This window comes from Pleurodeles waltl, chromosome 1_2, assembly GCF_031143425.1.
Source record: "Pleurodeles waltl isolate 20211129_DDA chromosome 1_2, aPleWal1.hap1.20221129, whole genome shotgun sequence".
In the NCBI taxonomy this organism is placed as follows: domain Eukaryota; kingdom Metazoa; phylum Chordata; class Amphibia; order Caudata; family Salamandridae; genus Pleurodeles; species Pleurodeles waltl.
In genome coordinates this window covers 694194777-694212413 of record NC_090437.1, presented here as the reverse complement: position 1 = coordinate 694212413, position 17637 = coordinate 694194777, and the positions used below count along the sequence as shown (strand labels likewise).

The window sequence follows — 17637 nt, the reverse complement described above, 5'->3', positions numbered from 1 at the left end:
TCTGAGTCTGTGTTGTCGCCTCCTGTCTCCATTGTGGTGCTCCCCTTGCCCTCCTTCCCACTGGTTCCCTCGGCGTCAGTGGAGACTGACTCCTGGGTCCTGTGGGATGCAGCTCCCTCTGTCACTGGTGCCCCTGCTCCTCTGCCAGATGATGCTAATGCACACAAGGATAGGATGACAGAACAAAAAGGGGGGAGAGCGAGAGAAAAAGGAAACACTAGGTCAATGACTGCACCAACACCACAGTTGGCATACACAGCACTGTCACACACAGGGAACAGGCTTAAGCACTATGCATTGCACTGCCAGTGATATGGCTAGATGCTAAGGCAAGATGAGGGCCACACACCGCCAACTGCACCCCTCCTGGTACCCATGAAGCTTTGCCTGAAATGGAATGCTAACAAGGTAGATTACCTGCATTTGATATACACCCATTACCCTAGAGTTGACCCACGCTGCAATGTCTGGCCTGACCTTAGGGGCAGCCACTAACTCGCATCAACCACCCGGATCCCACCCCACCTGCCAAATTTTGGAATGATCCCCATTGTACTCACCCCCTTGTGGCTGCTGTGATTCCCTCAAGAGCCCATCCAGCTCAGGGTAGGCCACCACTAGTATGCGGGCCATCAGGGAAGTCAGGTTCCGATAGGCACTCCTTCCTCATTGGGAGGCCATCCCCAGCTGGGCCCCTGCGTTCTTCCGTGCCCAGCGTCTCAGGTCCTCCCACCGTTTCCGACAGTTGGTGCTCCGCCTGTCATAGACCCCCTTCTTTTGATGGGCGCTGACCTGCAGAGGCAATACAGACAGGAGAACACCATTAAACAAACAGTTCAGCCTGTCACACTATTGGCCCACTATACCTGTTTTCATCACCATTGGCAAATACATCGCCTGGCGCACACCATGTACACCACCACAAGACATTCCCCCGCCCCCCTGATGACACAATGCTTGCACACACATCCCCATGCATCCTTCCCACATGCATCATGCCCAATGTGTGCTCACCTTTTGGTCTGGAGGGCCATACAGCAGTCCGTACTGGGGTAGGACCCATACACCATTAGTTTCAACTCCTCTGAAGTGAAGGTAGGGGCCCTTTCCCCGGTCACACGGGTAATGGTGGGTTACAGGCACAGGTCACAGCAGCACACGCAGTGTTGGTGTTCTCCTGTTGAAGGTCAGGAAACAAGTGAGGAATCAGATAAAAAATGGTGGGTATGTCCGTGGCGGTGTACCCCGTCACCGCCGGCGCAGCACCCCATTGGCCACTGTACTCCATAGAGCCCCATATTATCTAATAAGGAATTGCACAGCTGTGCAAAACCCCCTTCCACCACGACGCCCACCGTCAGCGGAATTTCCTCACATACAGGACAGGCGGTCACCATTTCGGGGGGGAGGGGCAACGGTTATATCGCTATTAACTGCGTCACAGATTAGATTGGCACATACCTCACCATTAACACTGTCCCATTACATAAGTGCACCAAGTATACTGAAGTTGTGGTTCAATTGTTCCAGTTGTGACAGCCTACTCACTCTTGTGTCCCTTTGATACCTACCGCTACGAATGAATAGGAGGTGGAGACATACCACAGTACAGACCCCTTGTGGACTTAGCTACACTGGAGGACAGGCACATTATCCTCACCTCTAGACTGGACAGGGCCACAATCACAGAGCTGTGTGCCCAATTGGACCTAGACCTGTTCTAATCTATCCATCATCCAACTGTGATCCCCCCTTATGTGCAAGTGCTGTCAGTGCTCCATTTCTTGGTAACTGGTTCTTTCCAAGTGACATTGGGCTTGGCAGCAGGAATGTTACAGCCAATATTCTCAGTTGTGCTGGCAAGAGTCTTGTCTGCCCTGGTAAAACACATGTGCAGCTACATTTTTTTTCCCCCAGGTGGAAGATTTGGGCACTGTGAAGGCCGGATTCTATGCTTTGGGACATATCCCCAATATTATTGGGGCGATTGCCTGTACACATATTGCGTTTGTCCCTCCCCCACCAGAATGAACAGTTGTTCAGGAATCGTAAGAGTTTCAACTCACTGAATGTGCAGATGGTGTGCCTGGCGGACCAGTACATCGCCCACGTCAATGCTAAGTATCCTGGGTCGGTGCATGATGCCTTTGTTCTGAGGAATAGCAGCATCCCAAATGTGATGGCAAACTACAGAGGCACAGGGTGTGGCTAAAAGGTGAGCCTTGGTCCCCACCTTTTGGCCACACCCCATAGGATTGTTTGAGGCTAAATGTGGTCCCTTAATACTTGCAGTTGCTTCTGGCTACCCAAACCTATAGTGGCTGCTAACCCCTGTGAGGAATGCCAGGACAGGGGCTGAGGAACGTTACAATGAGGCACAGGGGCGAACCAGACGGATCATCGAGAGGGCCTTCGGCCTCCTGAAGGCCAGGTTCAGGTGCCTCCGTCTGACAGGTGGATCCCTGTGCTACTCACCCAAGAAGGTCTGCCAGATAGTAGTGGCATGCTGCATGTTGCACAACCTGGCCCTCAGACGCCATGTACCTTTTCTGCAGGAGGAGGAGACTGGAGATGCCCCTGTGGCAGCAGTAGACCCTGAGGACAGTGAGGATGAAGAGGCTGAGGGTGAGGATGAGGACAACAGATCATCAGTTATCTATCAGTACTTCCAGTTACACATAGGTGAGACAGTGGATCTGCACATTCCTATGACTATTGGTGTATTCTGTGTGGCTGTAGCATGATGGCATTAACTTCCTTTGCGTCTCTGCTTAATGTCACCTATGGATTGTCATTTTACAGATGTTGGTGATATAACAACTGTGTTCTGATGTGCTGACTACAGCCAACTACAGGTCATTATGTCTATGCTCTCACAGTGTAAAGTTCATTTGCACTAGATGTGACTGTTTCCATAAATACACATTTTCAATACATAAAACACTAGTTTTTGAGTTGTGTTCAAGGGTGTTTATTGTAGTGCTATGAAATTGAGGGGAAAGTGCAATGGAATGGGGTGATGATGGAGGAAAGTTCAGGGTATTGTTCCAGTCTGTTTGTAGCACAGGTGCAGTATCCAGGGGACCATGGGAAGGGGAGCAAAGGCAGTTCAAAGTGGACAAGGTGACAGTGTGGGACACAAGGGGGACAATCAGGAGAGTCTAATTTCCTGGCGGTGGTCTTGGCAAGTGTCTGGTTTCTGTCTGGTTCACAGGGAACGTTTGCAGGGTGGTTCACCTTCTGAAGAGGGAGGGGTGCTGGTGGCCTGTGGGTCCTGTTGTGGGGCTTCCTGCCCACTAGCTGCAGCGGAAGTGGAGGGCTGGTCAATGGACTGGCTAGCGGTAGGGGCCTGCTGGTGTGCTGTTGCCTCCCTCATGATGTTGGCCATGTCTGCCAGCACCCCTGCTATGGAGATCAGGGTGGTGTTAATGGCCTGCAAGTCCTCTCTGATCCCCTGATACTATCCCTCCTGCAGCCGCCTGTTCCCCTGCACGTTGTTAAGGATCTGGCCCATCGTGTCCTGGGAATTTTGGTAGGCTCCTAGGATCTTGGAGAGTCGGTTCCCTGGTCCTGTTCTCCCTTGGCGCACAGCAGTCCTCTCAGTGTCCCTGTTGGCCTGTGCCTCTGTCCCCTGAACGGTGTGCCCACTGCCACTGACCCCAGGTCCCTGACTGTCTTGGGTATGAAGTGTGGCCTGGGGTCCCTGTACAGGTGGGCACACTGCTGACTGACGTGCCCTAGGGACAGAGGTGTGGGTACGCTGGATGGATGCTGTGGTGTTGGATCCTGATGGGGGAGGCTCTGTGGTGGACTGTGAGTGGGCATGGGTGACCGGCTGTCCAGTGGTCCATGATGGGCCAGGTAGGTCATCTAGATCCTGAAGTCCAGAGTTACTTTCATCACTGGGGGCATCTTCTGTTGGGGGGACTGGATAGTCATGGCACCTCCTCTCTGCTGACATTGGCTGGGGTACCTGTGGGGATATAAGTGATATAAGTGATATATTATGCTTCATGTGTGTGACATATTGTACATCCCTGGCTTCCCCTCTGTTGTTGGTGTTGCCCTGCCACCTTTTGCTTGTGTATGGTGATGTATTGTGTGATTGTTAGTTTCTCTTTGTTGTGCATGCTTTTTTGATGGGTGTCCATGGAGGCTGGGAGGGCTGTCCATGCAGTGGTATAGCATGCAGGACTTGGCATTGGGGTTAGTCATATGTAGGTGCAGTATGTGGGATGGAGTCGAGTGATGGGAGTGAGGATGAGGGTGTGAGATGGCATGCAGGTATTGGAGGTGATAAGTGGTAAATGTTGACTTACCAGTGTCCGGTCCTCCGGCAACTCCAGTGAGTCCCTCAAGATGCAGTAATGCCAAGACTTGCTCCTCCCATGCTGTGAGCTGTGGGGGAGGAGGTGTGGGTCCACCGCCAGTCCTCTGTTTGGCAAGCTGGTGCCTTGCTGCTATGGAACGTACCTTCCCCTATAGGTCATTCCACCTCTTCCTGATGTCGTCCCTTGTTCTTGGATGCTGTCCCACAGCGTTTACCCTGTCCATGATTCTCCGCCATAGGTCCATCTTCCTTGCAATGGATATCTGCACTACCTGTACTCCAAAGAGCTGTGGCTCTACCCTGACAATTTCCTCCTCCATGACCCTTAACTCCTCATCGGTGAAACGGGGGTGCCTTTGTGGGGACATGAGTGTTGTGTGTTGGTGAGTGTGTGTTGAGTAATGTAGTTGGGTGTGCGTAGTGGGGTGCGTGAGGGATGTATGGGTGTGTGTGTCTAGTTGTCGCAGTGGTCTTGGTGTCAGTCTCGTGGCAATGGTTTGTATTCGTAAAGGGTTGTGGGTAAGGTGGGTGTATGTTTTATAGTGGTGTGGGTGTGTGGTGTGTGAATGAGTGTCAGGTGTGTGTCTTTAGTATTGGCCAATGTGGTGGTGTTTTGTATGTGGGTGTCCATTCTGAGCGCGGCAGTATGTACCTCCAATGGTTTACTGCCATTGAATGTCCACCGTGATGATTCGTGGGTCATATTGTGATGGACATTGTTCTGTTGGCGTAACGGTATGGGTGTTGGGACCCCCACTTTATCACTGACCTTTGTGCTGTCGAATTTGTGTATGTGGTTGTATTCTGTCGGATTGGTGTATGTGTGTGTCATAATATGGCAAACGGATATTCGCCACCGCGGCGGTAAGCGGGATTTACCGCCAATGTCAGAATGAGGGTCTGAGTAACTTACGTTGGAGCTACTGCTGTTGTAGAGATACAGTAGTTGGCCTCACAAGCGATATAGCAGTAGTTAAGGTTCCAGTCTAGATCCTTATAGAATGGTATGATTGGCCAAGCTTCTCTTCATATTACCTTGGTCTGAGACATGGCACTAGTTACCTTGCTTCTGTTTCCCAGACTCCATATACTTGGCATTCTCTGCCGCCCAAATGTTTAGTATCTGATGAGGCTGGATATAATAGGCAAGGACACATTTATCCTACTGCTGCTGTTATCATTGGTGCCTGTCAGCTACCTCACATCGATAATGTAGCTTCCAACCCCAAGGATTTGTTTTAATCTTGTTGGCATGAAGTATAGGAGTGGTGCGCTGCTGTCTCATCAAGGTCACATCAAGAAGAGTATGTTTCAAATACTGAAGCTGGACTGCACAACCATTGGTCCTTTTACTCAGTCAATGTCTTCTCACATGGTGGGAATGCGCGGACGCTTTAAGCGTTCTAGTTTATTATGCAATACAATAGTGTGGTAGGCCAATTCAGTTACAAAATAGAGGGAACACTTGTCAGTCTGTTGACTTACGTTGTGACTGTAGCAACTTCATATCTGGCAGACTTCATGCAGCAGTGGGAGCTTACATCTCCAATAATATAGTTAAATATGTTTTCTTCAAAGGGTGGTGTGAGGTCCGTATCCATACCCAGGTTTAGTCACAATTTGTCGGTGTCCACTAGGGTAAGTTGACATTTTTGCATGTTTAGTGTCTGTTTTCACTCCTGAAATGCACATAAATAAATATGCCAAGTACAAAGTTGCCTTTCTACAGTTGAAACGCTTTAGTGACATGCAGGAGGATTAAACACTAGAAAAAAGTATACATATGCCTTCTTTCAAGTTCATACAAATCACTACCTCCCCACTTATGCAACACAAGAATTACCACTGTCAAAATGAACATTCTGAATAGTTTCTTTATATCCTCAGCCAACTATATCGCCCCTCTGCAGATGTAGCTGTGGGTGTGTCTCTATATATATATATATTTTTGATGGCATGTGTAGCTGCAGATACACATGCTATCCATACGTCTGCCATCTAGTGTTGGGCTCGGAGTGTTACAAGTTGTTTTTCTTCAAAGAAGTGTTTTCGAGTCACAGGATCGAGTGGTGACTCCTCTTCGGCTCCATTGCGCATTGGTATCGACTCCATGTTAGATTGTTTTCTTTCCGCCATCGGGTTCAGACATGTTTCCTTTCACTCCAATAGTTTGATTCGGGAAAACGTAAAACTCTTAATTTCTCATCGGTATTGTTTTCAATCGTGTTACACCTTTGATCGACACTTCCATATCGGCGAAACAAACATCTTTACCTGCCCTTCGGGGTGCGCGCGCGTCCTACTCGGGACTCGCCGGGCTGACCGTGTGGAAGCCTCATGGATCGGACTCCATTCCGATTCTGTCCTCTGTGCCACGCTAAATTCCCTTATACGGACCAACACCTCGTCTGTAATCTCTGCCTTTCCCCCAACCAGCGGGAAGAAAATTGCGAGGCCTGCAGCTCCTTCCGGTCAAAAAAGACGCTCCGAGACAGAAGAGCACGGAGACTCGAGATGGCATCAAAGAGCACCGAACATCTCAACATCGAAGAAGAAGAAATCATGCAGACCGCAGTCTGTGCTCAAGGATCCGACTCCGACCAGGATTCTGAGGAGGACAGACCGGTCACGTCAGGACAGCACGTGAGTACGCCTGCCCCTGTGTCATCTAAGCCCAAACCATAAGGCCTTGGAAACGCCACTGCCGGAAGGCCATGGCTCGACCTGAAAGAAAACGCTCGGTGACCAACCCACCAGATCGGCACCGAAGAAGGCCACCCCTCCGAAGCCATCGGACTCTAGCCGAAGCTCCGTCTCCGAACCAAGCAAACACCGCTCTTCCGAGTCAAAATCTCGAAAATAATTTTCGGAGCCGAGACCATCTTCAACCCCATCTTTTTCGATACCGAAAAAGCCAGCTTCGGAGCCAAAAAAACCTATTTATACTGAGGAGCATGGACTTTCACAAGCACTTAAAGAAAGCCACAAAACTACTGAGGAGGACTCACAAATAGAAGCAATGGATGAAATGCAAGCCAGGATTCATATCCACAAAGAAACTGGCAGAATTTTAACCGCACCTCCTCCAAAACCAAAGAGGAAATTAGCCTTTCAGGAGGAATTGGACACTACATAGCCTCCAGCTAAAGTGCCAAAAAACAAAGCAGAGACCTCCAATTCCTCAATTTTCTCCTCCTCAGTCTCCTCCTCACTCTCCACATCTACATATCTCTCCTCCTACCAGTCCTACACCTATGCAGTCACCATTGCATTCATTTGATTCGCAGCAGGACAATGTGGATCTTTAGGATCCAGACCCCATTCTAGACAATAACCCAGATTGCTATCCCTCTAAGCCTTCACCACCAGAGGATAGTACAGGCTACACTCAAGTGATGGTAGGGTGGCAACATATCACAATGTCACCATGGATACTGAGCCATTAGAGGATGATTTCTTATTTAATGCACTCTCCTCCACTCATGCAATATATCAGTCGCTTCCTATGCTCCCCGACATGCTAAAACATGCTGACCAGATATTTAGAGAGCCAGTAAAGGCAATGATAATTACTCCTAGAGTGGAGAAAAAATATAAGTCACCTCCTTCCGATCCTGTCTATATTACCCAACAACTACCTCCAGACTCAGTAGTGGTAAGCGCTGCCAGGAAGAGAGCAAGTTCACAGTCGTCAGGTGATGCACCCCCACCAGACAAAGAGAGTAGGAAGTTTGATGCTGCAGGGAAAAGGGTGGCATCTCAGGCAGCCAACCAGTGGAGAATAGCCAACTCTCAGGCATTGTTGGTTAGATATGACAGGGCCCACTGGGACGAGATGAAAGATATAATCCAGCATCTCCCCAAAGAACAGCAAAAAAGGGCACAACAGATAGTAATGGAAGGGCAAGCCATCACTAACAATCAGATTAGGTCGGCCCTAGTCTCTGCAGATACAGCAGCCAGAACCATCAACACTGCTGTAACCATAAGGAGACATGCATGGCTTAGGTCTTCAGGATTCAAACCTGAAATCCAGCAAGCAGTGTTGAATATGCCATTCAACCAAAAACAGCTTTTCGGACCAGAAGTCAACACTGCTATTGAAAAGATGCAAAAGGATTCAGACACCGCAAAAGCCATGGGTGCACTGTATACCACACAATACAGGGGATCCTTTCGTAAACCCCAATTTAGAGGTGGATTTAGAGCCCAAACTGCAGAGGCATCCACGTCACAGCCAAAGCCAGCCTACCAACCTCAATACCAATGAGGTGGTTTCAAAACACTTATAGATGCTAGTACCCCAGAGGCAGGGGAAAATATCAAACACCAAAACAAGCCTCACAACAAAGTAAACAGTGACTTGTGTCATTCCATTCCAATTCACACATCCCCGTGGGGGGAAGACTGCAAAAGTTCCACAACAATTGGCTAAACATTACCACAGACAACTGGGTATTATCAATTATCCGCAATGCCTATTGCCTAGAATTGATACAAACTCCACCAAACATTCCACCAAAACCACACAGGCTATCCTCAGACCATATCACTCTGTTGCAGGAAGAAGTCAAATCTGTAATAGTCAAACAAGCAATAGAAGCTGTGCCAAAAAATCAAATAGGGACGTGAGTTTACTCACTATATTTCCTCATTCCCAAAAAGGATGAAGCCTTAAGGCCAATATTAGATCTCAGAACCCTCAATCTTTACATCCTGTCAGAACACTTTCATATGGTGACACTACAGGATGTTATCTCACTACTTCAGCAACACGAATTCATGGCAACAGTAGACCTCAAAGATGCATATTTTCATCCTGCGCACAGAAAATATCTCATGTTTGTTATTCAAGGAAAGCATTATCAGTTCAAAGTGTTACCCTTTGGAATAACAACAGCTCCAGGGGTATTCACAAAGTGCCTGGCAGTAGTCACAGCCTACCTAAGAAGACAGCACATTCATGTCTTTCAATATCTAGACGATTGGCTAATAAAATTAAACAGTCATACACAGTGTCAAAACCATGCGCATTATGTAATACAAACCCTGCACACAATAGGGTTCTCCATAAACTACCAAAAGTCACAACTACAACCTGCGGCGCAAATTCAGCAGTATTTAGGGGCAATACTAAATACTCAAAAAGCGCTTGCAAGTCCAAATATGTAAAGAATACAAGCATTTCACAATATATTGGCACAAATACAGACAGGTCAACACTACACTGTCAAATTGGTCATGAAAGTATTAGGCATGATGGCATTGTGTATTGCAATTGTTCCACATGCAAGACTAAACATGCGGCCCTTGCAACAGTGCCTTGCTCAGCAACGGTCACAAGCACAGGGTCAACTTCAAGATCTAGTGTTGATAGACCGCCAAACATACATGTCCCTTCAGTGGTGGAATTCCACAAATCTAAACAAAGGGCAGCCATTTCAAGACCCTGTGCCTCAGACCATACTTACAACAGATGCATCAATGACTGGCTGGGGAGCTCACCTCAACAATCACAACATTCAAGAACAATGGGATGCCCAACACAAACAGCTACATATAAATCACTTAGAGCTGTTACTTGTCTTCCTAGCACTCAAAGCTTTTCAGCCTCTTCTTATTCACAAAAATGTCTTGATCAAAACAGACATGACCACCATATATTATTTAAACAAACAAGGAGGGACACATTTGTTCCAACTCTCCCTCCTAACTCAAAAAATTTGGAAATGGGCAATACACAACCAAATTCACCTGGTAGCACAGTACATGCCAGGGATACACAACCCATTAGCAGATGTTCTCAGAAGAATTCATCAGCAGACACACGAGTGGGAGATTCACCCTCAAGTACTTCAAAAATACTTTCATCAATGGGGAACACCAGACATAGATCTGTTTGCCACCAGCGAAAACGCAAAATGCCAAAACTTTGCATCCAGGTACCCACATCCCCTATCCAAGGGCAATGCTCTATGGATTAAGTGGTCAGGGATATTTACTTATGCTTTTCCCCCTCTCCTACTCATTCCATTTCTATTCAACAAACTGCGTCAAAACACACTCAATCTGATATTCATAACGCTAACGTGGGCACGTCAGCCGTGATACACAAACACTAATAGACCTGTCAGTAGTACCACACTCCAAACTCTCAAACAGACCAGATCTGTTGACACAAAACAAAGGGCAGATCAGGCACCCAAATCCCAACACACTCAATCTAGCGATTTGGCTCCTGAGGTCATAGAATTTGGGTATTTACAACTCCCAACTGAATGTATGGAAGTAATTAAGCAAGCAAGAAACCCACTACCAGACAGTGCTGTGCCAACAAATGGAAAAGATTTGTATATTACTGTCAATCTGAACAAATTGCCCCTCTTTCAGCAACAATACAAGATATTGTATGCTATTTACTTCATTTAAGAAAATCAAATTTAGCATTGTTTTCCATAAAAATGCATCTCACTGCAATTTCCGCATATTTGCAAAATATACAGCACAGCACTTTATTTAGAGTTCCTGTTATCAAAGCCTTCATGGAAGGTTTAAAACGCATCATCCCACCCAAAACACCTCCAGTTCCTTTGTGGAATCTAAACATAGTGCTTACGCGACTTTTGGGCCCACCATTTGAACCTATGCACTCATGTCAAATGCAATTCTTAACATGGAAGGTTGACTTCCTAGTCGCAATTACATCATTGCGAAGAGTTAGTGAAATTCAAACTTTTACTATTGAAGAACCGCTCATACAAGTACATAAACATAAAGTCGTACTACGAACAAACCCTAAATTTCTTCCTAAAGTAGTATCACCTTTTAATATCCTTCAAACAGTGGAACTACCAGTCTTCTTTCCGCAGCCAGATTCTGTGACAGAAAGAGCTCTACATACATTAGACATTAAAAGAGCTCTAATGTACTACATAGATAAAACAAAACCATTCAGAAAAACAGCTATTTGTAGCTTTTCAAAAACCTCATACTGGTAACCCCATTTCAAAACAAGGTTTATTAAGATGGATAGTAAAATGCATCCAAACATGTTACCCTAAAGCTAAAAGACAACTCTTAGTTGCACCTAAAGCACATTCCACAAGGAAAAAAGGTGCTACAATGGCCTTCTTAGGAAATATACCATTGGCTGAAATATGTAAAGAAGCTACTTGGTGAACACCATATACATTTACTAAGCATTATTGAGTAGATGTTTTTTAGCAGCGCAGCAAGCCACAGTAGGTCAAGCTGCACTAAGAACATTATTTCAGACAACTTCAACTCCTACCGGCTAACCAACGCTTTTATGGGAGGAATAACTGCTTTCTAGTCTATGCATAGCATGTGTATCTGCAGCTACACATGCCATCGAACGGAAAATGTCACTTACCTAGTGTACATCTGTTCGTGGCATGTTCTGCTGCAGATTCACATGCACCCTCCCACCTCCCCCGAAGCCTGTAGCCGTTTAAGTTAAACAAACACTTGTACATATGTATATATATTCCATTTGCATGGACATCTCTTTTCTTTATACTCTTATCACTCCTTCCTTACCCTCTGTGGGAAAACATTCTAACATGGAGTCGATGCCCATGCGCAATGAAGCCGAAAAGTAGGAGTCACTCAATCCCGTGACTGGAAAACACTTCTTCGAAGAAAAACAACTTGTAACACTCCGTGCCCAACACTAGATGGCAGATGTATGCATAGCATGTGAATCTGCAGCAAAACATGCCACGAACAGATGTACACTGGGTAAGTGACATTTTCCATATATATATATATATGTCTCTCTCTCTCTCTCTTTTTTTATATATATATATATATATATATACATACACACACACACGCACAAAAGATACATATATTCAGGCAACACCCCACCCCCCCCTCCCCACACACTACTCCTCCTCCCACACACTCACCCTCCCACACATACTCACATTCAATTACCCAAAACCTAGAACCCCCCACAGATACAAACCCAAACACAACCCTATCTACTAGTTGCCTGCATATCACTCTAAGCTTAAGTGAGCATTACACCCATTATTTAAAATTTGCCACCATGGACATCTTGTTTAATCAGAGGCTGACCTACCCAAACTCTTCAGATCAAAATTGACCATACCCAGGGCAAGCACTGGGGCTATGTATGCCTCAGTATGTGACCGCCAGTAAGACCGCACATTTTGTCCCAAAGACTGCATCCAACTCAAAATATCCATCACCCGTTGACTCATCTATGTCAGCTCTTTAGCTTAAATTAAATCTCACTAAAACAGGAATGCCTTCCCCAAACCATTGTTAATCTGCACGCTATAGATGGGGGTTTCTTAATACTAAATCCCTTAAATTCCACACTAAGCATAACTCTGCTGTAAAAGCCGTATTACATACAGTGCCAAAGGAACATTGCTTCATGTCAGTATCCTATAGTAAGCCCTGTGTACTGGAAGCCAACGTTCAGGCTACCTTTCAAGCCATAGTTGATCTCCACTGGTGCTTGTAAACTTTTTTGTACTGAAATCTTTGGCTTTTGTTAATCCAATTTTGCCTAAATGCTGCTTAATCAAGATTGAGGTGTTTTCTTTGCCCCAGTTCTCTGACTTTTGGTTGTTTGCAAGGAGGGTTGGATCCCTTCTAACTCAATTACTCCTCCACCGTAGGCTCCGTTGGTGCCCTTGTTTACTTTGGCACCTCTAGACATTCCCTGACAAAGCCCAGGCACTCCTGATCTCCTGGGTACAAAAGCCTCCAACTGAAAACTAGTCTGCCGAAGATCTTTGAGAGACCTAGCTGTTCATGACACCTAATTGTGCATTGCCCCAGTCACTACATCAGCTGAATGTTTCACCTAGAGACCTGTATTTCCTCTAGATTGGTATACATGTTCAGGGCTCGAGTACAAGCTTGTGCTTCTTTCGGGCTACACTTCATTTCCCTTGATACCTGTTGCACCCTTGCACATTTTAATGACACTTCAGTACCACCACAGTGATTTCCCCTTTGCCAGCATGATTGCTCCTTACAGACTGCAGTTGTGTATGACCACTGGGGTATGCACAGATTTTCCTGCCACCGTGAGGTTCTCTTTCTCCACTAAGAGATTACTCAACACCCCACCCCTTCTTACAGCTTCTGTTTCCCCCAGTGGTTTCCCTTCTACTTCTAATGTTTCCATGTTGACTGCTTAAAAGGATGAGCGATTCGCCTTTGTTTCCACCACTCTAGTACTGGTTGTTCTCAGTTTACACAAGTGTGTTTTTTCAGGCACCAGAGTGAACTTGTTTTTGTTTACATTTAGATTATGAAATTCAACGGCAAATAGAAGAACTTGAAAGAGGAGGCGTAATTCTTAATGAGACGAGATCCTTTGACTACAAACTGGGGTAAGGTGTCATGATTTCCTCTTAATGTGCGAAGGCTTTAGAATTTTAAGGTGTATTTTAAGAGCTCAAACTTTCAGTCATCTGTAATTGTATTGTGACGGATATCCTGTCTGCTGTATTACGATCTCATCATATTCTATGGGGATCATAATACGTATGGTGGACAGGATATCAGTCGCGTTTTGATAATGGAGTTTTCCCTCCGCCGAGATCTAACTCATGCCGAAAGTCTTTTTAAACCGCTAGTGGCACGTAGTAATTCTCAATATCAAAATTTAGTGGTTAGGAGACCACGTCCAAGGCCATCTACATGAGGTTCTGGATAATGTAAGTAATAGCCACTTTCTTGCTCAGAGGGGTTACTGATTTCTGTCACCACTAGCACTGTATTTCAAGTACGAAGTAGTTCATGAATACACAAAAGCAGTGGTGCTTCTATAAGCCTTGGCGTCTGTAAACTCATGATGTTAATAAAAACATTACATTATAATCCTATTAATTCACAGCCCATGACCTGTGCTGCCTGAAGCTTGTGTACGTGTTTCCATACCCCACATACAAAACAAATCCAAGGTTTCTTTAAATCTCAAAACATGGTCACACTATGCTTATTTATACAAAGACCCATGTCACCATATTCAATGGTCTTTAGCCTGAGTAGGTATTTAGAGAGTTAGATCAATGCTTCTTGCCTATAAGATTACATAGACACCAAGAGAGTTGGAAATATGCTTCGCTTCTGCCTAAATGATCCTGGTCACCAAGGTGACAACAGAAAAACATCCTGATGCCCACTCAGTCAACTAATCCCAGCATCTTGAATTCATACTTAGTCCCTGTCGTTGCCCAATTGTGCTTCACAATATACGGGAAGTTCTACTCCATAACATACTTAAACTAAGTTGTTTTATTTATTTTGTCTGCTGTCCATCACTACTACATGTACCACATTGTTGGATCTGGATTTCACCTTCTCTCCCCTTTACTTAGAGCCTTACAAGCAGTTAAACAGTAGTCCTCTCTGTAAAATATATTCATCCAGAGGTCTTCCTAAAATGGATTCTCTTCTGTCACTAAAGTTGTACTCAGAAAATAGACGGACTACCTGATTGTTTATGTGTGGTGACTGTGCTCTGATATTCCAATCCCTTGAAATCAGAGTTGTTAGGTTCCACCCCGCTTGTGTGTAAATATTGGATCTCTTATTTCTTTTGTGTTGAGGTCACTGCTTCCTATGTTTGTGCACAAACATTGTGCATCTTCTTTTTGCGAGGGAACACCGTTGTTGCTCTCTTCTTGTTTAGAAGGGCTTCTGATCCCTCATTCTGTATGTGGTAAGTGAAGAAGGGATGGAGTGGTAGCTCTCTCTCTGTCCTGACTTTTTCAGTAACCCCTTACCTATGCTTGCTTTAAGCTGGTTACTGTGTTGTAGGCTTTAAACGTTTCTGTGTCCATGTGAGGATGTTTATGGGAACTGACGGGGAGTCGGGAATTTCATTTAGTTTGCAATATTGCTTAACATTCTTCCTAAAGTAACCATCATTGACAAAGCAAGTAGTTCTTTCCAATGAGAGAGCTATTAGATTTGTCAATGTTTTACTCTTGTGTACAGCAGTATGACTGACAGGAAAAAAAAAAAGAAAAAAAAAAAAGTGCTATGACATACCCTGTGCTGGCCATATCATAGCGCTTTTTTTATTTTTCTTTGATGGGGGGGCAGGACTGGAGATATCACGGAGGAAGGGCAAGAAACACAGAGGCTGTGGGGGGGGAGGGAGTCCAATGGTTCAGCTAGTGGTGTCCATGCCATAGCGCTTTCTTTTTGTTATGTGGGTGGGGCAAGCACTGTCAAAAGGGGTGGAGAAAGGGGCATGGCTAAAAGGTTTTTTCTTTTTTTTTGCTAAAGCACTATGATGTGGTGCTTGCTGTATCATATAATGTGTTATTGTTACAGCTGGTTGGTGGGGTGCAACACGTACAGCAATATTAGGCAAGCAACAACAGGGAAGGTGAGAGGGGGAAAACAACAACAAGAAGGTGCCTGGAGGGTCTGGAAGGTGGCAAGCAACAACTTGGATAGGAGGGGAAAGCAACAACACAGTGATCGGTAGGAGTCAAACAACAACAGGGGTTGGGAGGGAGCAGGCAACAATGCGGACAGAAGGAGGGGCCACACCACAACATAGACAGTGGGTGGGGACAAGCGACAGCATAGATGGCATGAGGGCACAAGCAGCAACACAGAAGGGTCAAAAGCACAGAGGTAAGAGACTGTGACGGGGGGGAACACATGAGGGAGATGGCCTGCAAACACATGCACTCTTCTGGATTGCTTCGACAAAAAGAAAAAAAGGTAGCTCCAAAAGCGCGAACAGGGGAAGAACACAAGTACTTGGGCTGTATTCCAGAGGTGGGACAAACACAACAAGAAGTGAAGTAGGCACGCACTGACAAAAGAGAAACAAGCAAATGAGAGTAAAGATGAAGTAAACTAATGGCAAGCAATGGGTGGGCTTTAAGCCCACCATAAGCTAGTAGTATGTCTCGAAAGCTTCAGCACATGCGCTTTTTCAGGCGAGGCCTAAAAACGCACAATCATACTGGCAAGATTCCATCTCTCTATTGAATAGTGTAATAGTAGCCAAAACAGTTGCACCTACACAAGTAAAAATGAGATTCTGAGTCTCTTGTCTCAATTATTATATGGGCTGCCAGTCGACCACATGTGGACATAATACAGCCACCAACCCACCTCTAACATCTGAAACTAGAAGTGTGGGGTGGTATTATCCTAGTGTAGCCAACAACATGCAAAACAATCAAGACAACAAGCAATGGTCCATTCCAGATGTGTTTCTTCGAATTGTGATCACTGGAGGCATAGCAGAAGTCACCCCACTGGGTCTCCATGATGGAAATCCAACACGAGCTAATGGTTTCCTAAACACAAAATCTTAGCAACACCACTACATGTAAGCAAGGCTAGACTGAGACTCGCCTCCTTCAAGCATCTCCGGGCCCACTCACTTCCACTACTGCACTGCCCAATTAAAAGCAGTGCTCCCTTCCCTAGGTGAATCTTACAACTACTGTACTAATGAAACAGCTTGTGCCTCTAAACGTCCATACATCTTGGCTAATTTACAGTGTAACAAACGCTGATTAATGTAGGGTAATCAACACGTGAATAAAATACAATAACCTCTGGCTGAGGGGGCTTATGTGTTTTCTCTCTCTTGATGTCTTAATGGAGTAACCACTGGGTGTATCTAACTAGACCTAACAACATTTTGCAGACAATGTGGGTTTTTAAAATTACCTTAAATGAAGTGGGGACTGAGTCCTGTGGGAAAAATTGTCAAGTTGTTGCAAAGGCTTGCTGCTAATCTTTCAACATTTATACACTACCTAACTTAACAAATGTAGTATACATTGATTATTTTAGTCTACTATCAGATGCTGAATGGAGTGAGCCATTTTCACCTGCTTAGTAACACGATTAACCAAAATTAATACGAATAAGACTGGATATATGGAAAATCCAGTGTGTCGTGTAATAGGACTAAACTATCCTATAACTTAATAATCAATTAACTGGAAATTAATCAAAGAAACTATGTTGCAAAACTGTAATCAAGTCAAATAAACTCGTCTATCAAAGTCTAAAGGATTATCCACAAATTAATGCCATCTATTGTGTCTTTTTAGATCATGGGTACTCGCAAACATTTTCCCAGGGACCACAAAGTTTGGTCTGTGGTGCGACTGAGGTCTGCATTGATGCTAGCAGCGTGGCGATCAAAGGGAGGAGGGGCTCTGGGTGGGGAGGAGTTGTGGCGTTATGGTGGGGATAGGGGCCAGCAAAGCATATAGATCTAGTGGCTGAATCACACAATGTGAAACCAGAAA

General features: G+C 45.4%; 1 protein-coding gene across 1 annotated transcript in view; it reads left to right on the top strand.

Moving 5' to 3' along the window:
* The window catches only part of GATB (glutamyl-tRNA amidotransferase subunit B), a 684248-nt gene that overhangs the window by 457419 nt on the left and 209192 nt on the right, over positions 1–17637 (top strand). Inside the window, exon 7 of the mRNA XM_069242652.1 lies at positions 13644–13728. Coding sequence (XP_069098753.1) covers positions 13644–13728 — 85 coding nt within the window. The remainder of the gene's footprint in view (positions 1–13643; positions 13729–17637) is intronic.